The sequence below is a fragment of the Aspergillus ruber genome (genome assembly GCF_000600275.1).
Source record: "Aspergillus ruber CBS 135680 unplaced genomic scaffold scaffold00008, whole genome shotgun sequence".
NCBI classification, from domain to species: Eukaryota; Fungi; Ascomycota; class Eurotiomycetes; order Eurotiales; family Aspergillaceae; genus Aspergillus; species Aspergillus ruber.
This window is the reverse complement of record NW_024467304.1, coordinates 445,080-469,364: the sequence shown is the minus strand read 5'-3', so window position 1 is coordinate 469,364 and position 24,285 is coordinate 445,080. Positions and strand designations below refer to the sequence as shown.

The 24,285-nt window shown below is 49.2% G+C and overlaps 9 protein-coding genes across 9 annotated transcripts; 4 read left to right on the top strand and 5 right to left on the bottom strand.

Annotated features, from left to right (window-relative positions):
* Nucleotides 1-1,336: 1,336 nt before the first annotated feature.
* On the bottom strand, nucleotides 1,337-2,988 carry EURHEDRAFT_440081 (curved DNA-binding protein (42 kDa protein); the record flags this gene model as incomplete). The annotated part of the gene is made up of 5 exons (XM_040783460.1): nucleotides 1,337-1,494; nucleotides 1,554-2,354; nucleotides 2,424-2,528; nucleotides 2,593-2,676; nucleotides 2,910-2,988. Coding segments are annotated over 5 exons (1,227 nt in total), but the record flags the coding sequence as incomplete, so codon positions are not given.
* Nucleotides 2,989-3,452: 464 nt separating this feature from the next.
* Nucleotides 3,453-4,322, top strand: EURHEDRAFT_376443 (endonuclease/exonuclease/phosphatase family protein; the record flags this gene model as incomplete). Its single annotated transcript, XM_040778854.1, has 1 exon — nucleotides 3,453-4,322. One exon carries the CDS (start codon nucleotides 3,453-3,455, stop codon nucleotides 4,320-4,322), a length of 870 nt encoding a protein of 289 aa, XP_040640198.1.
* A 1,746-nt stretch (nucleotides 4,323-6,068) lies between these two features.
* On the bottom strand, nucleotides 6,069-6,475 carry EURHEDRAFT_376441 (uncharacterized protein; the record flags this gene model as incomplete). Its single annotated transcript, XM_040778853.1, has 2 exons — nucleotides 6,069-6,338; nucleotides 6,404-6,475. 2 exons carry the CDS (start codon nucleotides 6,473-6,475, stop codon nucleotides 6,069-6,071), a joined length of 342 nt encoding a protein of 113 aa, XP_040640197.1.
* A 1,619-nt stretch (nucleotides 6,476-8,094) lies between these two features.
* EURHEDRAFT_354035 (uncharacterized protein) lies at nucleotides 8,095-8,984 on the bottom strand. Its single transcript, XM_040778451.1, has 2 exons — nucleotides 8,819-8,984; nucleotides 8,095-8,756 (listed from the first exon to the last, which is right to left on the bottom strand). The coding sequence occupies exon 2, from the start codon at nucleotides 8,742-8,744 to the stop codon at nucleotides 8,370-8,372; it is 375 nt and encodes a 124-aa protein (XP_040640196.1). The 5' UTR covers nucleotides 8,745-8,756; nucleotides 8,819-8,984; the 3' UTR covers nucleotides 8,095-8,369.
* Nucleotides 8,985-10,173: 1,189 nt separating this feature from the next.
* EURHEDRAFT_401574 (uncharacterized protein) lies at nucleotides 10,174-10,875 on the top strand (the record flags this gene model as incomplete). Its single annotated transcript, XM_040780099.1, has 3 exons — nucleotides 10,174-10,311; nucleotides 10,409-10,467; nucleotides 10,716-10,875. The coding sequence occupies 3 exons, from the start codon at nucleotides 10,174-10,176 to the stop codon at nucleotides 10,873-10,875; spliced, it is 357 nt and encodes a 118-aa protein (XP_040640195.1).
* Nucleotides 10,876-12,636: 1,761 nt separating this feature from the next.
* EURHEDRAFT_376439 (SNF5-domain-containing protein) lies at nucleotides 12,637-16,251 on the top strand (the record flags this gene model as incomplete). The annotated part of the gene is made up of 3 exons (XM_040778852.1): nucleotides 12,637-14,619; nucleotides 14,677-14,985; nucleotides 15,961-16,251. 3 exons carry the CDS (start codon nucleotides 12,637-12,639, stop codon nucleotides 16,249-16,251), a joined length of 2,583 nt encoding a protein of 860 aa, XP_040640194.1.
* A 166-nt stretch (nucleotides 16,252-16,417) lies between these two features.
* EURHEDRAFT_401572 (uncharacterized protein) lies at nucleotides 16,418-17,064 on the top strand (the record flags this gene model as incomplete). Its single annotated transcript, XM_040780098.1, has 2 exons — nucleotides 16,418-16,874; nucleotides 16,979-17,064. 2 exons carry the CDS (start codon nucleotides 16,418-16,420, stop codon nucleotides 17,062-17,064), a joined length of 543 nt encoding a protein of 180 aa, XP_040640193.1.
* A 280-nt stretch (nucleotides 17,065-17,344) lies between these two features.
* EURHEDRAFT_453205 (sister chromatid cohesion factor PDS5) lies at nucleotides 17,345-22,010 on the bottom strand (the record flags this gene model as incomplete). The annotated part of the gene is made up of 2 exons (XM_040784103.1): nucleotides 17,345-21,508; nucleotides 21,591-22,010. The coding sequence occupies 2 exons, from the start codon at nucleotides 22,008-22,010 to the stop codon at nucleotides 17,345-17,347; spliced, it is 4,584 nt and encodes a 1,527-aa protein (XP_040640192.1).
* Nucleotides 22,011-22,466: 456 nt separating this feature from the next.
* Nucleotides 22,467-24,070, bottom strand: EURHEDRAFT_452650 (MFS transporter; the record flags this gene model as incomplete). Its single annotated transcript, XM_040784058.1, has 2 exons — nucleotides 22,467-23,374; nucleotides 23,446-24,070. The coding sequence occupies 2 exons, from the start codon at nucleotides 24,068-24,070 to the stop codon at nucleotides 22,467-22,469; spliced, it is 1,533 nt and encodes a 510-aa protein (XP_040640191.1).
* Nucleotides 24,071-24,285: the final 215 nt, after the last annotated feature.

Below are 24,285 nucleotides of genomic sequence, written 5' to 3'. Positions count from 1 at the left end.
AGAAGCGTCTATGCGAAAGACAGCAACTCCAAATGACAGTGAGAAGCGAAAATAGAAACTCTGGGAATGGCTTCGTTGAGGAGTGCTGGAGGTGCGAAGAGAGTGGGAGGGAAAAAAGATGGGAAGGAATACACGGGGAAGTGGAAGATGCACTTCAGCCACCACGCCCAGCGGAGGTGAATACAAACCACCACAGCGGGACAAAACGGAAATGGTTGAGGACGAGAACAGAAAAAGATAGACAACGCTGTGAGAATTTCTTCTCAGGCTTATACACATATATGATCGCTACAGCTGTCAGGTGACATGGCATCCATGGCCATGGCCGATGCGGCTATTGTGAGACCGGGCAATGAAGGATACGACTCATGTCCCTAGTCACTGCGGAATGGAGATGAATTGTATATCCAGGTCGAATAGAGACTTCTCAGGAGTTAAAACAGAAGACAACTTCACATTGAACTGTCTCGATGATGATGCATCAGCAACTCATCGACCTGTCTGGACAGAACAATAACAGAAAACCAAGAATCCATGCAGAGGCACCAATAGTATTTCCTGTGTTGATCGCCTATTCTCTCTTCTGTATTGTACATTTGTGAATGATCTGGCTGGTTGCGGCGGCAGTTCTGTCGCTGGGGCGTGCTGGCTGGTGTGGAAGATTGAGGACGTCATGATAGCTCAGGAATCATGCATAACGAACATCTCTCAACATCCAGATTGCTGTACTTCATCAAGATTTGAGGCCATGTCTGGAGGCCTTTGAAGGGCCGGCTTCAATTGAACCAGAGATCATTGAGGTCCTATGCACTACTCCATTAGCTTTCTACTATACAGTGACATCGTTTATACCGTTGAGGCATAGCAAAGAATTGCAAAATGATCTTTTTTTGATGAGTTTTTGGCTCGTAGCACTGTTTTGCCTGTGACTAATTACGGCACATAAAGTTCCAACAAATGCTCCATGACACAAGGAAATAACACAAATAAATAAAAAAGAAAAGTAATAAACCTCACATTGCTCCCTTGTACCGATCAATATCTACTCGATTTCCTGAATGCCCGGTAGCAACTGCTTCAGGTCATTCCTCGCAAACCGCTTTTATGGTACCGGAGCATTGACAAGGTCTGCCGTTGTTGCCTTCCTTCCTTTCTCTTCCCATTTTGGTGATAAAAAAGGAGTCAAAAATAAACGGCCGTCGTCTTTGTCACATGGGTTTAAATGGCAGACGTGTGCATGTATATGTGGGCGAGTGGGTATGTGGAAGGCAAATTATTCCCAGTGGGAAGAAATTTACTCTTCCTGGGCACCGTCGGTCTTCTTGGCGGCCTTCTTCTTCTTGTTCTTGTTAGTCTTGTTGCCGGTAGAGCGGGCCAAGGGGCGCTCCAGGATCTTGAGAATCTCCTCATCCTCGATCTTCTTGTCGGTCTGGTACTTGGAGAGGTCGGGAGCGTTGGGTGCGGCCAGGCGGGTGATACCGTTCTTGGTGATGGCTGCAATGTGTTAGTTCCAAGTCGTACCCAAACGGGATGCTTAAATAGGGCAATCATACCAAGAGTGGTCAACAGACGGGAGACCGGAGCGTTTTCGGAGTCACCGGCAGGCTCGTACTGTCTCAACACACCATTGCGGACACACTCGACCACACCAACCTTGGCGGCCTTCTCGTCCTCGAGCTGGCGCAAACTGAAGGGGAATTGACCGAACTTCTTGACAACCTCCGACAGGGTCTGGCGGGAGCTGGGACGCTTGAGGATGTAGGTGGTGGTAGTACGGCGATGCAGGGTAGCGCGAAGGGGCAAGTCCTTGACCTTTCCGGAGCCCAGAGAAAGACCGACCTCGACACCCCAGACTTCGCCGACGGCAGGGACGCCATCGCCACGGACGCCGTTGGCGGGGGAGAGGATGATCTTCTTCTCACCCTCGATCTCGTTGCGGTCGAAGATCCAGCTGGTGGTGTTCTCAACCACGTTGCACTCGTAGGCCTTGGCGACCTTCTCGAGCAGGCTGGAGATGTGGGCTTGCGTAGGGGCCTTCTCGGCGGCAGCCTTCTTCTTCTCCTCTTCGGTACCGCTGGCGAGGAGACCGGGGGGGACCATAAGGCGCAGCAACAGTTCGTTGGCGTAGTAGGTAGCGTGGACCAGGTCGGCCTCACGGCCGGTGACGACGTCGCCAGCACCAACGATGATCATGTCGCAAACAATGGTACCGAAACCATCGATCTGAGCACCGAGCTGGATCTTGACGACCTCGTTTGCCTTGAGGGTCACCTCGGCTTCCTCCTTCTCGGACACCAAGGGGGTGTAGGGAGTGACGTAGGAGCTAGGAGAAACGGTAGTCGGGTGACCGATACCTGTATATCCACGGACGACCGGTTAACAGCTGTGGCCAGACTCGACGACCTGACAATTGGGAAACGCACCCTTGCTAATCTTCTTGCCCTTGTAGACCTTGGAGATCTCCTCCTCGAGCAGCTGGTCACCCTTCTGGCAGAGCTCCACGATCTTCTCGCCCTCCTTACACCATCCTAAGCAACCGGGTTAGGCATTTTTTGATCTCCGATTGGGTGTTCCGGAAACAAGACGACGAACCTGCGACGGCCTCGAGGACTTTCTGAGAGATAGCAGCAGCGGTCTTGTACTTGGTCAAGGTATCGGGGTTGTTGAGGGAGTAGTCTGTAGAGCGCGCATCGATCCACGCGACTGGTTAGCTAGCTTGTTCCAACGGACGAATGGGTAATATCATCAGAGCAAGAGCTCTTGTGACAGATGAAAATGCTTGTATTGTAGGTCTTTCCCTTGCTCTTTTCTTATTTCATTTTTTGCCAATTTTTCATGATTCCACCGATTGAAGACGATTGAAGACGATTGAAGGTCCAGAGCTGCCAATAAGCAGTGACTTCACTTACCAACCTCGGGGGCCTGAGTGGCCTGGGTGTTCTCAGCCATTGTGAAGTAGAAAGGAGATCCTCGCGTCGATGCGAGTGACCGTTAAATATCAAATAAGTAGATAATAAGTAAATCAGGGTTCCAAAGAGGAAGTAAGAGAGAGGAAGAGTCGAGGCACGTTCGGCGGTGGTGGTTTTAGCGGGGTTTTTCCCTATGGAATTTATTTTTGATTTTTCGGTGGGTGAGAGACCGCTAGGGCTTAACGTCATCGCCGTCATCCACCTTGAGCTCTTTGTTTACTACTTCTCTAGTGCACACTTTCTCCTCTTTGCTTTGCTCTAATGATGTTAATTAACTGACATGACCTGCAGAAGCTCTGACAGTTTCCTGTCCGCGGGAAAACATGGCCCAATCACAGTGGTTCAGCCTGGTGTGGCCGTTGTCGCTTTCTGGCTCGGCTGAGCTGGGATGAATTCTTCCCCTCAGTTACGTATCACCTCGGTTCTGTTCGTCTCGAGAAATCACCGACATCATCATCTTCTTCCTGTCTCCGTTACATCGCAATGCAGATCCTCACGCAACTGCCGCTCCGCATCCTGACGCACAATATCCGATACGCGACAACCTCGCTTTTCGAAGGAGAGCGGCCGTGGGCGGAGCGCAAACAGCCCCTACTCAATGAAATTCTCTACAATACTCGAAATTTAGACGCATTCATATGTCTGCAGGAAGTGCTACATTCACAACTGATCGATATCCTCTCCGAGTTGAATCAGGATTCTCAGCAACAGAAACCGTGGGCATACATTGGTGTGGGAAGGGATAACGGAGAAAAAGCCGGTGAATATTCACCCATATTCTATCGTCCTGCAGTCTGGCAGCCCCAACACTGGGAAACTGTCTGGCTTTCAGAGACACCGACCATTCCCTCCAAAGGCTGGGATGCCTCGTCGATTCGTATTGTCACGGTCGGTATTTTCACCCACCGCGTCAGTCAGCGGACAATCCTCTCAATGAACACCCATCTGGATGACCAGGGGTCACGTTCGCGCTTTCAGGCAGCACATATAATCCTCCAGAAAATTCGCGAGTACAAGGAAGGCGAATGGGGAAACATCATCTCGGGCATCTTCCTGACAGGAGACCTGAACAGTGAGGAGTATCAAGAGGCTTATCAGGTACTAACCGCAGCCGATTCTCCTGTAGTTGACATAGCCAAACTGGTGGATGTTAAAGAACATTATGGCGACTGGATCACTTGGACCGGTTTTGGTCATGAACCGGAACCGCCTTCACGTTTAGACTATATATTTTTGGACGGTGGTCACTCGCCATGGAAGGTCCAAGGGTATGCCGTGCTACCCAATCGATTTGAGGATGGAATATATAATTCGGACCATCGTGCTGTCGTTGCGGATGTTGTCTTGAGTTAGCATTTTCGCACTTTGAAATGCGCGAATTCCGAGATGCTTAGGATGGTATACCTGTTTGCTCATGCATGATGGCCACTTCCTGAAACCAGTGACGATTCTACGCGGACGCGATCCGGTTAAATAGGACAAACAAGAATAGGTAATTGGATATGCCGACCATAATATTATAAGACACATTCCAGATTCAATATATACAATCCAGTCCCGGTACATAAACCGTCCGGCAAACACTTTCACCAAATCTCAACCTGAAAAGCCCTCGTCGGCTCGGAGATCGATCCTTACTAAAACCGTCTTAAATGTTGTTGAAGAGAGGGCCAACGACAGGAACGTTGTTCAAAAGTGGCCCCAGTACAGGGATACCAGCAGGCGCAACCGCTGAACTGGAAATCTGAGGAGTGGCACTGCTGGCTGCGGCGGCGATGGATTGAGAGGACGGGGTCGGGAAAGACGGGGTCGCCTGAGGGAGGGCAACGGCGACGGCTGCGAGGATGGGGAGGGAGACAATGGAGAACTTCATTTTGCTTGCGTGCTTTTCGAGGTTTCACGATTAGAGTTTTCCGAAGTAGAAAAAGACAGTCAGACCTACCTGGAGGCGTATGGAATACGGAGTAGTTAATGGGGAATAGTGAGCGTCCTTGGTGAATGAAGGGTAGTCTGTCACAGTATTTAAGTCTTGAATCTTTCTGCCTGTGATATTCATGCCCCTGAGGACAATTGTATGATTTTCAATCACTGTTTAACAGCTGAAGATTGTAGCAGATCACTGAACATGCTGTGATCTTTGTTTTGTAGATCACTATCTTGCACAAAGTTTAGTGGTGTGCACTTCGTGTACTTTTTTCTCAGTTGCAGGATCCTGCCCTACTTGGGACTTTCTTTCTTCAGAGTACAGTGTACTCTGAAGACTTCTTTCTCTTGTGGTTGGATATATTTTGCAATATTACTCAGTACAAAGTCCAATCCACCAGCCAGACCTAATGATTTAATTACATAGTGGTGATCATCACGATACGGGTCATGTCATCACTCAGGGCAATTTGCATATAATCACCACTGGTTGTGTGATTCAGCCGTTGTTCCAGGAGGAATGTGCTCGGAAATTTCTGGCCTCACTGGAATAGAAGGATTGCTAGCCATGGTACTTTATGGGGGGATGGCTCACTGTATTTGTGTCGATCTGATCCATCAAGTCAACAAGCCTACTGAGTATACGATAGTTGGATGCTTCCGTAGTAGACACTTCCACCAGAGCCCAGCTTCAAGAGCGAAGTACTTGTAAGACCAGGCAATCTGCTACTCCTGAGATTTATTATTCAAAGCTTCGATAAGAGCGCGATCAAGGACCAAGAGGCAGAATAGACCCAAGTCCAGGCAGCAGCAGTTACTCCTGAGATTCATAGCGATTTGCACAATTATGGTTCTGGGATGAGCTCGCCTGGCCAAAGTGTCTTCGGGAAGCCGATCATGGAGACGATCAATAGGGACTAATGCAGTACTCTGGGCACTATGTACTATGTATGCATAATTTCACACTGGCAAGATTCTATTTTGCAATCGGAAATTTGGAATGGACGTCCGCATTTCTAATCGGTACTAGAACCACAGAACTCAATCTTCTCGTCTAGAGTATTTCCATCGTTGGGTATTGGAGGCTGAATTTATGTAATGTACAATGACCCGCGCCTCCCTCAGAACAGGGCTCAATCAAGCAGGCAGCGTAGGCTTGGATGAAAGGCACTAGCTCTAGCTATGAGCAGGTTCGTTGAATTTGATCCCCTTAAGAAGGGTGGGAACAAACGACAGAACACCATGAACCCCTTTATCCTCGCCTCCTTCTCTTTTAGCCATGGGAGCGGCTTCTTCGGCGGTATTTCTGTTCGAGCTGTCGCTGGCGAGGTTGACGGAATTGCTGTCGTGGTTTGCTTCAAGAGGAGCGGCAATGGCAGCAGTCGCGATTGTTAGGAGGAAGGTGATGCTGGAGAACTTCATACTGCTTATGTGGGTGTGTATTTTCTATGTGGATTGTTAACGAATATGTTCTGCAATTGTATGTGGTCTTAGGATGACGATGGACCTACCTGGAGACGGTCGTAAACGTGAAATCGTGTGAGGATGAAAATCAGAAGAGAAAAGTACCTAACAGGGTCCATTGCGGTATTTAGATCAAATTTATAAAGACATAACTCCTTACATATCACCCGTGCTCTGAATTGTTTACCTATCCCTTTGGAATGCTCGTACATAGTATCACTACGGCTTGTAGGAATCGGGCAACTAGGATAGAAAGCGACCGCGTTCAAGCTAGTTCAACACTTCTATTTGTTTAATGATAAATTGTCTGAGCTTTCAAGGGCCATCGTTAACGTCTATATCCAAGTCAAGACTATTTCCTCGAATTAGAAGGGTTGATACTTTCCGAGACAACAGGGAATGTAGGGTGGAAATCAGCCCGAAAGGGCATAAAATTAGCGGTTATGATAGGCTTTTTGGACTTGTTTTTTTTTTATAATGCCCGACACTAGGTTAATGTCATTTCATTGAAATCTATCAGGAACACGGTCTGGGAAGGCCACCTTCAACTTATTCCATAAATCTCCCACCTTTCGATCTAAACAAAACGCGTGGGCGAAAACGGAGCTAAAGCCCAAAGCACGACGGAGGCATCGACTTTACTCATCTTCAAATGGAGGGAGTCCAACAATTTCCGTAAGGAGGGGGCCGACAATAGGAAGAGACCCCAGAACAAGTCCCTGTCTGTTGGTGATCAAGGTCTTGGGGTTCGAGTCGATGTTGGCAGTAGGGTCGGCGGCTGTCTTGGAATCGAAGGGGGTAGCGATAGTGACAGCCGCGAAGAGGATCGGAAGGGGGGCAACGCTTGAAAGACGCATTCTGTTTGGAGACAAGTTGATCTGTTGATTCTAACTTTTAGTGCGAGTATATACGAATACTACCAGTTTCAGAGCAGGAGAGAATTGACCTACCTGGTGAAGTTGCTGTATCTATAGAATATTGAGCTTAAGAAGGGAGATATTCCATTGCTTTATTGACGTCAAATGTCTTCATTGTTAATGTCAGATCCCTGATGAAAGTCAGTATTGTGTCATCCAGTGCTGTATATCCGAACCATCCATTGTCTGTATTTTCCACATCAATCAGAGTCCCCAGAGTTTCCAAAGTCCCGAAGTAGTCGGACATGATCCATGGTTCAGCCCACGTGGGGGTTTATTACCGTAGTACCAAAAGCTATTTTCTAGAGCATGATATGTTGCTGGTAGAAAACAGTAGTTTCCACTTATTTCCATGCAGCAGGCGCCAATCTTGAATAATAAACATGTAATTGCGGTCACTTAGCATGCCAGGATCCCATTCCAAAATTTATTAGTACTTCATTGCTTTTATGGGATATAAACCGTTTGTGGATAATGTACATATTCATGAAGATGCTAGTGTAGGTTGACTCTGAGTACTTTGTATTTTTGAAATAGTGACCTAAGAGTGAGAGGATAGAGGGTCTTGGTCATAGATGGAACTATAGAATTCCCATACGGAGTGCTGATGGTGAACTTCAACTTGGGATCTTATGCAATAGCAAATGGAGAGAAGAGCAGACTGCACTTATCTTGACGGTGCAGCGATTGTAGGAGAGGACATAGCTATGGGGTAATTGCTGTACTTAGCCGAGTTAACTCCACAATACATGATGTAGATATGCAGCCCGGAGTCTATATGACAACGATATTGCTATCAGAAAAATGGCGCCTTTATTCCCCACGGAATCAGATGAGTAGTGGTCAATAAATTGGGAATTATGAGAAAGTGACACATATTGAACGGGAGTTATCTCCAGTAGGTTGTGTCGCAAAGCCCAATGGACATAGTCCTGCAGATAACACATACATATTGTAAAACGAGACACAACAGTACCACTAATAGTTATTATATCATAGCGTGAAGACGAAACAGATTGGTATACAGCACAACATGGGTTAAGCATTTCCACAGGAAAAATCCACTTCAGGCCCATCTCCATTTGTACATCAAACCTCAAAAGGCCTCTCCTTCTCCTCCTATTTTCCCTGCTCCTCCTACCTTTCCTCCTCCTCCTATTTTTCCTCCTATTTTTCCTTCTCCTTCTCCATCCCCTCCTCTTCCTAGTTGGCCTTCTCCTTCTGCTTCTCCTTGTCCTTCCGCCTCTCCTTCGCCTTCGATTTGTCTCTTGGCAACACCAAGGACATTGTTTTCGATTGGGTCAGAAAGATCATCAAGGACTGATTTCTTTTCAACATTCACAGAATTGCTGAGATCTGGGCCAGTTGATCCCTCACGGCTGAGGGAAACGCCGCTGGCATCAGCATTGACTGGGGCGGCAATGGAGACAGCCGCAAGGAAAAGTGAAAGGGAGACGGTGCTGAGCTTCATTTTGTCTGTAACCTTATTTTCAATTTAAGCGTCAGTGTAAGTCATAAGGATAGGATAGGATAGAACAGACTTACCTGAGCGTTGATAGATGTGGTTATGGAATAATGTGCTTCAGGAGATGAACGAGGGAAGGGAATTGGAGGAGAGAAGAGGGAGACTTAGTTCTGTATTTATATTGGATCTTTGCCGACTGAGCTGTCTGTTCTCCGTAATCTCGAGCTGAGAACCCACACCCCTGGTGAAAAGATCGACCATCTGGTGCTGTGGCTGGCTGTTGGATATGTGATCTCCCCCCACAATCATTCCATGTTGTAGATCCAGAGTTCGATAGTCGAATCCTTCTCGCCGTCCAAAAAGGAATATATGCTTGGAACAGAATACTTGTACGGCTGCTAAGGGAAGTCTCCTGGTCATTCTATACTCCATACAAAGTAGATGAGGCAAAATCAAGTCACATTCTGAACTTACTGCGAAGAACCCTTTTCTTTCGGAAATCCGATGCTTTCTCTTGTGTTTATGATGCCGCATGGTAAATGTCAATTGTTCGGCCCGCTTTGTGGGTCTAAGGGGGCTCTTCACCCTATAAGGTCTGAACTAGTGGTGATGGAATTTATAGTTTCCTCTGACCGCTGTTGGATTGAAATATCGGGACTACCAAGTCAATGGTACGGTTCACGCTGGCTCACCATTACTTGAGAGATTTACATGTACATTGATTATGCTCGGCGTTCGGAGAAGTTAATTGCGTGATTTTAGATTGTTGCACCGGAAGTTGAAGTCGGGTCCTGCAGGGCTGAACTGAAAAGTAGATCTCCGGCCTCGGCTGAATTCTAGGCTAAAGACTTTCCGAACTACTGAACATATCGTCATGTCAGGATCGAACCTTCTAACGCTCTTTTAATGACTACTTACTACTCAGTAGCAAAATTGTAAATCCTACTTAACGAACTACAAGGCAATTCATGTTGAGAAAGAAATCACATCATAGTGAGCAGACAGCCGTCTTCTCTATTCTTCAACTGCCACAATATTATTATACGCATAATAGTATTATATACAGCATATTCGCGTGTAAGTTCCAGATAAAGGCACCTTAACAAAGCTGGCAAATCCTCCTCTTGGCCTTGGTTATCAAGTCATAGTCCTGTCTCTTGCCCTTTATCATCCTCAGACCAGTGGCAATGTCATAAGAACAGGCCCGAGGAGCTTTTCAAGAACCTGTCTCTTAATTACCACCAGCATCCGGTAATCCTCCCAGAAGACCACCATCATCGCCCTGTCTCTTGGTCACGGGACCAATACCTTCACTGCCAATAATCCACCCAGAAGATCACCATCATCGCTCTGTCTCTTGGTCACAGGACCAATACCTCCAATACCCAATTTTCCAAGACCCTTTCCCTTGGTCTCAGAAGCCAAGTCTTCAACAATGGCATCATCACGTCGACTCAAAGTTTTCACATGGTTCTCGCTGGCGGGCGGCAAATCAAGGGCTTATCTTTTGGCGTTGACAACTATGGAAGTGCTACTGAAATCGGTCGTCAAAGGGGCAGCAGTGGCGACAGCGGTGAGTAGTTGAAGAATGGTGATGCTTGAGACCTTCATATTGTTCAAGTGCAGGACTTTCTTTCACAGGACAGTTAATGTAAGCTTTTTGAGGACAGAGAAGGACAGGATTACCTGGTAATGACTGCTCTGGATACATGACGGTGTCCTTTGGGAGGTTAGTGATGGGAAGAAGTTGAAGGAGAAGAGAGACGAGGGAGATCCATTGCTGTATCTCTGTCGAATTTTGACTTGAGCTGAAAAGTCACTTGCCCTGAAGCTGGCTGATTTCTCAAGCTATACGCGCTCTAAAGTTCAATAATTATCGCGATCTACCATAGAGTACACCGTGAATACTCTGTATGGATAAGGTGTATGCACTAACTAGTTGCATTTCGCAACGTGCACCAACCTGTCTATCTGTAGGGCTCAGCTGCAAAGGCAAACATTTGTTTGTTTGGCCGAATCTGAAGCTGAAAACTTTCCTGGTCGGGCCTTGGATGCGCGAATTGTTCATATTGTTCTGTCCAGACCATATCCCTGGATCATTGGAACCATGTACGGAGTACAGGCTATCGGATATTGAGGAAGCAATGATATCACCAAAATCACAGTAATTATAACAGATGACACGCCGGTGTCATTGCAAGTTATTTGGGATTCAACACAGTACACGTGAAGTTAGAGACCAAAGTCTTAAATAAACAAACCAGTACATTTTGAGCCGAAGATCCTTGGCAAGAGTAAGGATTCTGTGATCTGGCGCTGTGATGTGTTTATGCATAATATATCGTAGGGTTCGCGGACATATCCGTGCACCATGCTCGAGGAGTTCTTGGTCCCTAGAGTCCGAGTGATACTTTATAGATAGTATTGATAAATCGCTAGTCTCATGCTATAGACGCTAAATTACCATAATTTGAAGTGATCTGCTATATTAGCTAGTAGTCAAATCCATTGATTTGGTGGTATCAAAAGGGAAATATTGCATCTGAAAGGATTTCGATGATCTTCAGCTGAATAGTACCCTTGTAGTCGGTGACAGCATGTAAAGTGGTGTCGGAATCACAGCTTAGTCAGAGTCGAAAGTACGTATCGAGCGTATATGGTTGAGGTCTCTGATTCTTGCAAAAGGGAGCTGTCTAGGATCCTATATAAGACCTTGACTGCCTTATAGAGTATACTAAGCGGTTGTACGGTTTCAAAAGCAGTAATAGCAGAGTAAATACGCTGCTTGCGCCATATGATATCAGCGAGGCATCAATCAGGCATCAGTTGGTATTTGTTCGGTAAGGAACCTCTATATTCCGATAAGTGGACATGGGTCACATGACTGTATATTTCCCAATATGGACTAGTATTGTCACGTGCCGTGTCGTACCTTGTCATCCCTAAATAGCAAAGCGCAATCACATGATCCCGTAACCAAGCGTAAAATACGGTAATACCTATACAGCCTCAGGCTCACCACCATCCCTAGCGACTTTGCGGTCTCGCGATGGCTTCAAGAAGTGCCCAAAAGGGTTATATTCCGATCAGATTGCTTGAATTTCATGCTATTGGCTCGCCTTGAACTCCTCTGTCCTCTGTTCTCTCCTTGCTCTCTTCAGACGGAAACGGTCACCACCAGCTGTAACGGCCTTTTTTCTGCCGGCGCGTTTTCTCCCTCCCTCACACACACTCTCCTCTCTTGTCACGTCCCGTATCACCGCGCAAACAGCATCTTCACAACCAACGAGATAATCAAGAGAAGGAAACACAACAGAACAATCCGAAAAGGGAAGAGGGAAAGAAAGAAGGAAACACAGAAACGCCGGAGACGCGCTAGTCGAATGTTCCCCCGGTGTGCCATCCGCTGCTTCGCCGCCTGCTTCCGTTTCGGTCCGACTGTCTCTATTATATTATTATAGAAAAAGGAATCAGATTGGATTTTGGTATGTTTTGTTCTTTCCCTATTCTTTACGATATCCCTTTCCCCTGGTTGCTCTCTTCAATTCCCTTCGCACCGCTTTCCCCTCGCGACCATTACCCTTTTCTCGGATGATGAATCCTTCGGAACAACTTTGCGACAGGCTGGCCTTCGCTGGTCCGCCATCGCATCAATTCCGCATTGAAAACGTGTCGTGGTTGTCGCGATGATTCGAAATGGTTTCGTTCACTTGCTGATCATGGTCCGGTTTAGCTTGTAGTGCTGCGACTGGTCTGCAGCACTAAAGGATGTCGTAGCCGTCCCATCACGGTCATCCCTAATCCACCTTTGTCCCTCGAATTGAACTGAACACTCGTGGGGGTGACGCACTTGAGAAACCTTCCAACCGAACAAGAAAATACAAACGACCACCGGACCATGCCATTCCCTGACATGGCACAGTCATTTCACGACCTCCCAGCGGAGAACGACGTAGATGCAGACATGGAGCAATACGAAGAAACTGCCCCTGACCCTCCGATAGAACAGGGAATGAACGGGCCGGAGACAATCGCAGAAGGGAAACAAAACGCCAAAGCCGTTCTCGCGGCTTCAGGTGTGCCTGTTTCGGAATCAAGTCACGACGCGTCCACACCGAACTCCCAGTCGAATGGTGCCAACGGCTCAGCAAAGAAACGTTCCCGTGATAGTTCCGCTCTACCTGTGCGCGTTCGAGAGACCCCGCTAGATAAGGTCCAGCTCGAAAACTATGTCAATCGGGAGTTCGAGCATTCGGCGGCGGCGGCTTGGCATAACCCGACTCGGGAATTGCTCCAGCAAAAACGTGCAGAAAGAGATTATTATCTTGCCGTCCGACGCGAGACTCAGATGAACCCGGGGGCTGTATATGGTGTTGGCTATGAAGGATTTGGTAATGTTCGCACGGATTCGCGACATCCGCAATTATTATACCCAGGCAACCGTCGCCGACCAGGGAATAGAAAGACGAGAGAACTGCGCATCCCGCGCAAAGACATGAAGATTCAAAATGAGCAAACCGAAGACCTGGTACCGATTCGCCTTGATATCGAGTGGGAAAAGCTTCGAATCCGTGACACATTTACCTGGAACCTTCACGACCGCGTCGTCTCGCCTGATTTATTTGCGGAGAAGATGGTGGAGGATCTGGGTGTGCCAATGGAAACCTGTCTGCCTTTGGTGCGGATGGTTTCGCAGAGCATCCAGGAGCAACTCACCGATTACTACCCTCAATTATACATCCAGGAAGACCCTATCGACCCGCACCTACCGTATAGTGCCTACAAGAATGACGAAATGCGCATCTTAATCAAGCTCAATATCACCATTGGCCAGCATACTCTCATCGATCAGTTCGAATGGGACATGAATGACCCACTCAACTCTCCCGAGGAGTTCGCAGCACACATGACCAAAGACCTATCTCTATCTGGCGAATTCGCGACGGCGATTGCCCACTCCATCCGCGAACAGTCACAACTCTTCACCAAGTCCTTGTATATTGTCTCTCATCCGTTCGACGGCCGTCCCATTGAAGATCCCGATCTCAAATCCTCATTCCTCCCTACTCCCGTCCACTCTCCATTCCGTCCTTTCCAGGCCGCCAAGGAATTCACACCGTACTTGTACGAGCTCAATGAAGCAGAATTGGAGCGCACAGAAGTGTCGATATCTCGCGAGCAACGCCGACAGAAGCGGTCGGTCAACCGTCGTGGTGGTCCAGCTTTACCGGATCTGAAGGATCGTCAACGGACTATTCGAACTCTGGTTGTATCATCCGTCATTCCCAATAGCGCACCATCCCTCGAAGACAGCAATCTCTTCAAACGGTCAGGCTCAGCCCGCCATCGGCGCGCCATAGGCCAGCGGGACCTTGGCGATGAGTCTGAAGAATCGGATAGTGATGACTCGTCGATTGGGTCTCCCGCGATTGGCCCTAATCTGGCACAAGGTACTGCGCGCACAAGAGGCATGAGAGGTGCCGCAACTGCAGCTCACGCTGCTCTGCGCGCCAACCTAAACCCCTCCGCTACACCAGAGCCTCATTACGAGCCTAGGGCTTCGGCACGGAGACAAAATTACAGGGAGGAAAGTGTCGAGGAGCAAGATTCACTCATTTTGAAACTTCGGATCCAACCAGCGAAGTTCCGGCAATTCCTCACCCGCGGACCTCAGTCTCTGCCATCAAATGTACCCACATCGACACCGGGTCACCTACGTTCGCAACACGGCACGCCTCAGGTCCAGACTCCTACATCCAGTTCCACAACCCTCCCATCTCAACAGCCGCCGCGTAGTGCCTCGGGATCGCAAACACCAGCTCCTCCACAACAACTCGGAGCAATTGACGCGATTCACCCTCCTCAACCAGGCGTTCCTGGGGTGAGTATCCACCGCCAAGGATATCTAAATCATATCCCATACTAACATCTAATCCAGCCTCCACCACCTTCCTGGCTCGCCACAGGTCTCGCACAGCTCCAACGCTCGTACCCTAATGATTCTTTCGAGGGCGTAATGCGCTACACCGCCGTCGACACCGAAACCATGCACCCTGTTGCCAACTCTGCAAACACACCCTCTCACAGATTGAAATACCAATATCTTCCCCGTATCCGATGTCACGACTGCCCGGGTAAACTCTACACACCGGGACCGGGAATGACAGTTGAAAACTTCGAAGTGCACCTACGGAACCGGCAACATAAGGAACGCGTGGAAGAAAGACTTGCAAAGGGTGGTGCACCTGTACCTCCTGCTGCATCATAGTCTACTCATGAGAGAAGTTTTTCTTATACTGCATTGTGTTTTTTTTGTCGCCGCCATCTACCATTATTACAACTTTTTGCTTTTGCCTGTTACTGGTTGGCTTGGTGTATAGGATTCCTTCCAAGCGGGATGGTCTTGCGATTTCTTGTTTACTTGTTTATGTTCATTAAACATTTTAGTGACATTGAGGTTCTTCTCTGTTTGGAGAGGCGTAAATATATCCTTTGGATCTTTGACAGGAAATTCCGAACATGGGCATCTAAACGAATAGACTTGGCAGGACTAGTAATCTTAAACACCAATCATCGTTCAGCAGTGATATACCGGACGAATATATAGAACGACCGAGTACAATATTATACGGCATCTGGTTTCAAACTTGAAAGGTGTACAAGAGATGCTCGTCCACTCTAGGCTATCCCAGCGTCAAGCCAGGCCTGCGTCGTCGCCTATACACAACCATGCAACCACTAACCCTCACCCCTCTTCACTACCTAGCCCTTCCTGAAGCCGAAAATGACCTAACCATTCGCCAAAAATACCGCCTGTGCCTCACAAGAACAGATAAACACGATTAGATCTCCGCCATAGAATTAACCACAGCCATATGCATAGTCCAACAAGATCTCCACAAACCCCCATCCATAGGCAGACTGAAAATCCTCGTGCTTTACGGTAGTCTATTATGCAGGTCGTATTCAAAGCTGGTGGCTTTTGAAGCAGTACAGATTCTCTTCTGGTTGGGTTGTGATGTGCGGGTGTTGAATCCGGAGGGATTGCCAGTTAAGAATGAGGTGGATGTTAAACATGACAAGATGCTGGAGTTGAGGTGGTTGAGTACTTAGGGTGATGGGCATGTTTGGATTTCGTCGGAGCAGCATAGGAATTTGGTCAGCCCTTCCACCACACCCTCCAGATCTACCTGGCGATACTGTAGCTAACAGGAGAGCACAGACCGCAATATTCAAGAACCAACTCGACTGGATCCCGCTAAGCACGGGTAGCATCCGCCCAACACAATGCCGCACGCTCCCCATCGCACAAGTACGCGGCGACTCGCAGTCCTTCGACGCCCTGAACTCACTACGCCTTCTCGGCTGGTGGATGCGCATGTTCACGATCGCGAATCAGTTGTCGATTCCGAAGGCATACACACATTTCCGACAGAGGGACAGGCCGTGGATCAGAGGATGCTGGCTAGTGGGATTCGGGATCGGTTGGTGGATTGTATGGAGGAGTTTGTGAAGGTTACGTACGGTTTTGATGAGGCCGCATTTGGGGCTTTGGGGGAGGGGGGTCGGTTTAGTGAAAGGGAGGAGAGAAGGATAAAATCACAGACAGTGCTGGAGAGGGTGTATCTTTATAGACCAGAGCAGAATGACAAAATATCATTATGCATGAGGATTCCAACATGTATCCTGATTGTTTCTCTTTAGTCCACCTCCCTCTCCCCTACAAGTTCAAGCCCACTCAAAAAAACCGCAATTCATCAATAAGCTTCTCAACCTTCCCCCGAATCTCATCCCTCACACCCCTCACACCCCCTCACAATCTCAATCCCCTGGCCGGCAGGATCCCCAACCCGCCAGTCAACATATCGCTTCCCCGGAAAATAGGGGCAAGCATCCCCACAGCCCATCGTGACAACAACGTCACATTCCTCAACGGTTTCGCGCGCAAGGGCCTTTGGTTTCTGACCCGAGAGGTTGATTCTCTCTTCCAGCATGGCTTCCTCGACGATCGGGTTTATGGTGGGCGCTGGGGCGGAGCCGGCGGAGTGGACTTGGATGGCGTTGCTGGTGAAGTGGGTGAGGTAGGCTGCGGCTATTTGGGAGCGGCCGGCATTGTGGATGCAGAGAAAGAGGACGGTGGGTTTAGAGGGCACGGTGGTTGTTTAATTTGGGTGGGTGGTTTTGCGGGTTGTTGGAAGTTGGGAGCTGTTATATGTGCTCTTTTTCCTTTCTATATACAGGCTGGGGTATAATGAATATCACTCCTGTAATACTATTGGCTGGAGGGAATGAGTGCGGCACAAGAGACTTATGTATAACATCGTAAATCAAGACTAGACTGCAACAGATTCAATATGTAACTGGCGGAAAAAATAAAGAAAAAGAAAGGGTATAGATCTCAATTTGACAGCAACAGCAACGAAATCACAACAAAAACAAGAACAATCGAAATTTGACAAGCAGAAGCAACAGAAATCGCCGAGCAAACAAACAAACAAACAACAAAGCCCATCATACATACAATTGTTGTGCCCTGTACGAAGTATAAAATAGAAACATGTCACTCTGGACACATAACATAACCCCAGTCATGACTGGAACACATTTCACCTTCGAGAAGATCTCCTCGTTGGTAGACTTGTCGCACCACCTTTTTTGCTTGCTGTAGGTTTCCCTCGCGCCTTTGAAGACTTCGCTGGAGCAGGAGCAGGTTCAGGTTCAGGTGATGCTTCGGCGGCATCGGCGTCTTCAACTTGCTCGTCACCGTCGTTGTCATCACCATTTTCAGATGCCTTTTCTTCTTCCTCCTGATTTTGTTCTTCAGCACTACCGCCCTCTTGTTCGTTCTCGTCCTCATCACCTTCGCCTCCATCTTCTTGTCCCTCCCAATCATCCATCTCCTGATCATCTTCATCGCTATCCCGATCAGCATAGCTAACCCCCTTAGCGACAGTTCCCCGACTACTCCGTCTTCGAGCAGACGACTCCTTCTTCTCGGTTTTCCCACCTTCATCAGAAGACCACCCATCTTCGTCTCTCTTCTTCCTCTTAGACGTCTTGGAAGGTGTAGTTCCAGACGTCCTCCGCGCAGCTCGCGCCGTCTTTTGGGTATCCGACTTCCTTCTCTTAGTCGCGCTAGAATCCCCATTCGCATCGTTATTCTGGGGCTTCCGCTTCTTAGCCTGGCCCTGGGATCCACCACCCCGTGGCTTCATGAAATTTTTCACGAATCGATCGAGCACGTCGTCGAGGTCGTCGGGGAGGAAGTTCTTTTCGGCTACTTCCTGTGCTTCGCGGTGGTTGCTCATTGGTGCGAAGAGAGAGCTTGAGACTCCCATCTTGCCTGGGTAGGTTTGGAGGATGTTGGTGCCGCCGCTTGCTCCGCCAAATTTGTGCTGCTGGGAGTAGATGTCGGCGAAGCGGCGGATGGTTGCTTGGGCTAGGTCGGAGAGGGTGTGGAGATTGCTGGTGATTTCGTCGGTTTTGGTGATGCCATCACGGGTTTGCTTGACGCGCTGGGCGACGTGGAAAATCAGCGATAGGTTCCGCTCGTTTCCGACGGCAGAGAGGTAGAAGAGGATGTAGCGAGCGAAATCGGTAAGATCAGCCACTTTAGTCGACTCATCAAGTTCCGCAGGAGGGTAGTCAGGGTGGTAGGCAAGAAGAGACAAGAGGCGGGAGAATATGGATTCCATGACCATTTGCTGCTCATTCCTCTTTCCACTGGCCTGGACCTGCTGCGAGAAGTACGCCGCGCGGGACCGCAGCCAGGTGAGGGTGCTGTCTTTGAGGTTCGCATCCGGCTCGAATGCAAGCAGACACGGAACGATGTACCAACGATGGCTTAAGTACGAGTTCTGGACAAGCTTCTTCTTAAGCTGCTCGATGAACCCAATTCTCACAAACGGAATCCGGTCCTGAGCTACTAATGAAATTGAGTTGAAGTCTTGAGGGGCAAGCATATGATCGCAAAGACTGTGAGATGCACAGAGCTTCAGCAGTGACTTGGCAGCCGCAAGGCGCAACCGTGGCTTCTGTGTGGCTGGTGTGTCCTTCTTTTTGGACAGCTCACCCTCATTAGCGACGAGTTTGTTCAAGGTGGTATAAACAGGCTCTGCCTGTGCGCGGAAAGAATCCTCGTCGTCGGTGCTTCTCTTAGCCCGAAGACGGTTGACAATAATCTTCAGCGCCCACTCCTTAGCAGCAGTTTCCTGATCAGCAGAATCGGTCCACTTGTAACCAGAATCCGACTCCGGAGACCGATTTGAGAGAAGAATCTGGTCAATAGCGATCGAGACAATAGTGTCTTTCTCCTCATCCGCTTCCCGTGGAGCAAGGTGGTTCAACTTGGACAAAGTAGCCAATTTGGTGAGGAACCGATCAGAACCATAAGTCCAGTCCGAGACACACCTCTGCAGCAAATCCTTTGCATACATTTCCTTTTTCTCGGCGGTTGCCATAAGAATGGTCACGGCATGCTTGGCAGCACGAGGCGACGAGCTGTAGAGTGCATAGTTGGTCAGAGCCTGCAAGAACTTGCGATCTTTAGGAAGCTTATCGGGAAGCTTCTTCGCAAAGCCAGAGCAAGCTTTCAGGATCTCCTCCGTGCCAGCATCATTGCTTGACTTCTCCGTAGGCGCTTGAGACTCTAAATCCTTACACATCTCCTGGACTTGTGCTTCGAGCACTGCAGGATTGCGCGACGAAATCTCTCTCAGCATTTCCTGTGCCGGGTTTGCCAGTCCATTCTCATCCGTCCGCGAAAGGCTCATGATCGCGGGGATGTGGCTCCTGTTGAAGATGAGAGAGCTGCTGCGGTACAAGAGCGGCGTTACAGTCTCGAGAAGAGCAGCATTGTTTGAGTTCTGAACTCTCCTTACCAACTCCTTGATCGCCTTGATGACGGTGCGATAGTCAGTGTGTGCGGCCATAGAAAAGCGAAATAGCTGATAGTTTCTTCGGTCGTGCACCTTCGCGAATTTCCACAAGTCTGCCGACGCCCGGGACGAGTCGGGGAAGGCCTTCGCCAGGGCATCGACCATCCGGCCCAGCTGAGCCTTAACCTTAGCCTCGTCTTTTTCAATGACACCACCATTATAGCCCTCACAGGCTTGCAGGTACATTGTCATGAGTGTCCTCATAGACATCTGTCTAGCCTGCATGGCGAAGAACACCTTCTTCGCCTTATCGTTCAACCCTGCAAGCAAGGTGAGAATGCGACGAGCCCGAATCTTATCGGTATCAGTTTCGCTGTCGCCCTCTGAAGCCTGTGACTGTGATTCTTTTTGCTTTTGCGACTGGGTCGAAGTAGTCCGGGAAAGCTTGGACTTGATAGGAGGATAGTGAAGCGGGATGAGAATCTCAAAAAGCACCTTATCAATCGTAATATGGATATCCGGGTCATTGGTGTAATAAGCATCGAAGATCTTCGACGGCCCATCCTTGAGTAAAGTGACAACCTGCTCATTGTTCTGCTCTATCTCGCCTGCCGCGACAGCCCACATTCGAGCTATTGCCTTCATCGCATGCTCCCGCACCTGTGGTTTCCGGTCCTTGACTCGTTCTGCGAGAATCGACAGGATCGAGTTATCGGATGAAAAGCCTCCGTCGAGTCCCAGCTTGTAGACCACATGAGAAAGTCCAAAGATACCAACAGCGTCCACAGCTGCCACACGGACCTTTTCGTCAGCGTCACGAAGCATCGTTGCCAGATTCTTGATCAATGCCTGTTCCTCGCTCTCACTTAAACCCGAACCACCGGCGGATGTTAACAAAATCCGACCCACAACGGTTGCCCAAGCTGCCCGGACCGAAGCATTCTTGTCCAGGCGCCGGCTCAAAAAGCTCTCGTATGAGGAAGAGTGGGTCTGGGAAAATGGCTTAGGAGAAAATGGTGTGAGAAGAACGCTGGTCTGAGGTGTCAACTGTGCATACTCCGCCAAGGTCACTGGGGGATATGCGGCTGGGTCCATTGGAGGCGGAGGGGGAGGCCCAGCAACACCGATGCCCGCTGTAAGGTCACCAATAGTCTGCGTGGCTAACAGACGCAGCGATACCGACTCTGCTGAAAGCTCTGCCTCCAACTGCGGGACCACATTTTGCAGTACCTCCGGACACGCTCTCCAGAGCTCGCGGATCAGACGGTGTGCTTTGCTCAACTCCTTGATATCCTCCCCTTCTTCGTCGGAATCGTCGAGGTTCGGTTTCCGATTTGACTTCGAGCCGTTCGCGCCAGCGCCAGCTGAAGCATCGATAATAACATTGTTGAAATACTGACTGATATGACTCGTCATGCGATCCGGACAAGCCTGACAGATGGCCTTGGACATGTTATAGGCAGGTGGGTACTCCTTCAACAGCAGCGTACCCTGCTTAGCATCAATTGGCGTATCCGGCTTCTTTCCTTTCCTGCTGGGGGCCTCAAGCGCACGCGGATCCACGCGCAGGTACTGAGCCACGATGATATCCACCACCTCAGGCGCTAGGACAGGCGACTCATCAATAACCGTCACGAGGAGCCGCGTCATATCAAATTCCACATTTTTTGCGATCTCTTCTCCCGTAGACGCCTTGGACGAACCCGAGACAATATCAAAGCAGGTGGCGAAAAGCGGAACAATCAACGAATCCGGATGGTCGAGATCCGTCATAAGCACCACACTCTTCACTTCCGCAAGAGAATTTAAAACGTAGATATGCTGAGCATTGTAAGGATGCGATGGATCTGCCAGGGCCGGGATAATCGACGACACAATACACGTAAAAAGATCCTACACCACCAAAGTCAGTATCTCACCTGGAGAACAAAATCCGCCCAACTCAATCCAATTTCGATCTACGAGAATCCCATACCTTAAGTTGATTCCCCGTAAACGGCGCATCCGGCGCGCAAAGCCTCAAAACATCCACAGTACAACACCCCGCCCACGCGCGCACTCCCTTGTCCTTATGCCCCAACAGCTGTGGCGTCGCCAACTCTTGAGCAACCTTGGTCAACGACCCTGTCTCAACCTCCTCCTGCTCCATCTTCCTCAGCTCCCCCGCGAGTGTCTGCAGCCGCTGCAGAAGATCCGCAATGGGGATCGCGGCTCGGCCCACGCGCCAGGTAATCGGTTCATTGAATTTTAATTTGCGAAGACCGCCGCCAGTGGATGTTCTTGGTTCTGGTTTTTCGGAGGTTTCTTCGGCTTCGGGCTGTTCCACGGATTGCTCTTCCGTCGTCGTTGCCGTCGTTGTCGCGGCCGAGGGACCTTGACGGGTGCGCGCAGGCATCGTGGATTGGACGGGTGAACGAAGCGCGGGGAATGTAGCGGGATTGAGGGCTAGTTGGGGTTTCTTTTTAGTACACCATGTGAGGTGGATGCGCAGTTACCAGAATAAGTCGATATTCAAAATAGATGATGGAAAAGCTGAAATCTAAAGATAGAAGAGACAAATGAGAAGAAGAGGTGGAGGGGACAAGAGATAGCCGGTATAGCTGACCGCCTGCTACAAATGGACTGACGCGTCGCATAGCGTGTTTTGGTATTGTTATGCACAAATTTCACAATTTGCATTAACTATGGGTATGTGTATTATTTTCTATTTGCTATGTCATATGCACATTATCTATAGATATTAAGTATCATGAGAACATCAGAACGCCATGCTGTGCTCAAGAGTAATAACAACAAGGCAACAATCTCGGTTTTTCTTTTCAGTCATGATTAGAGACCAACGCGAAGGGTATCACAGCTTAGGAGTGTACTTGCTCATAGCCCGAATCCTAGCTCCATAAAAGAAGAAGAAAACAGGAATCGGAATCATAGCAGCAGTAATGAATCCAAGCAAACTCGACGCCCAATTCACCCCCAGATTGTGATACATCTGGACAGCGAAGAGCGGAAATGCGCCACCCAGTGTACTCCGAATGAGGGTATTCGCCGCAATCGCAGAGTTGGCAAACATCAGATACACATCAATTATGTAGTTGAGACCCTGCATGAAAATAACCAGGATACCCATACCGATCGGAACACTGGCGATTACCTGCGGCACCCAGTTAACGTGCGGGTTTGAAGTCCAGCCGAACCAGAACAGACCGGCGGGGAGGAGCACAGAGGCGACCATCATAGGGACAAGGCGTTCTTCGGGAATGACTTTGCCGTGCTTCTTGAGCTTGCGGGCGAAACGGGTCTTGGTTTGCCAGATGAGGAATGCGACGCCGAAGAGCACTCCGACTAGGATTCCGATGAAAGGCAGTCCGGCGACACCTTCGTTTGTCCAGCCGCGGACTTCCTGGAATGAAACGGGGAAGGCTTCAAAAAACAGGTACAGGATACCGTAGATGACGGCGAGGTAGATAGTGATGAGCATCAGGATCGGCTCGAGGAAAAGCATCTGCACGGGACGCAGGAGGTACTTCCAGATGATGTCCTTCATAGTCGGCCGGTTTTCGTCGAGGACGGCGTGTAGAGCCCAGTTTCCTATTTCCTGGCGAAGACGGGCGGCACGGCGCTGGTGAAGAACGGGTGCATAGGTTTCAGGAATGACGAAGAAACCGAAGACACCAAAAGCAGCCGAAGCGATCAAGGTGATCCAAGCTGTCCACCGCCAGCCGAGGTACGATTGGGTAATGAATCCACCGACAATGGGCCCTAAGCTGTCAGCGTCGAACATACATAGTGCAGGGCACAAAATGCAGGACGGGGGTTAAAAAGAGGCTTACCAAGAGCAGGGCCAACGAACGTAGCTGCTGAGAACATAGCAATAGCTACAGCACGATCCACAGGATCCCAAAAGTCCGCCAGCGCACCACCAACAACGGCAACCGGCGAGCAACCAAACACACCAACAAAGAAGCGGCACACCAGGATAGTCTCCAGATTCTGCGCCACAGCAACGGGAATCTGGAAGATGGCGAAAATCGTATAGCCCAAGAACAACGGCAACCTGCGTCCATACAACTCAGATAACGGCGACCAAACAAGCGGACCAACCGCAAACCCGAACACCACCAAACTAGTCGCCAGAGTCATAACCTCAGTCGAGACATTGAATTCTTCAGCCGTCACCACAGTTGCGGTCGAGAAGACACTACTCGCAAATGTCATCCACATGGTCATCGACGACATGGTCATGGTGAGCAGCCACTTGCGCCAGAGCGACATGTTGTGAGGGTTCTCTGGGTCATCCGGGCCGTCCCAGCCCACAAGGTTGGGGTCGCTTGCGGGCTCGTCTTTGGGCTTCTCGTCATTTTCCATGGCGTCTTTCTCTGGGTCCTGGTCGGTGTCATGTTGCCGTGCTCTTTGGGCGGACTCGGAGGTCTTCGGTACGTCCCCCGAGGAGGGCATCGCGAGGTGATTCTCGTGACTCAGACGGGGGGTTGGAGCTGTCGAGTCGAATGTCGTTGGGATATGGTTGTCAGAGCCCATGCCTGACAACTCTAGTTTTTTTTTTTTTTCTCCGATTGTTTATTGTCAAGTATCGTCCAAGACACAAAGACCTCTGTCTATATTAAGGTAGTAGCAGCAACTAAACAATTAGAAAAGACGTATAAACAGAGGAA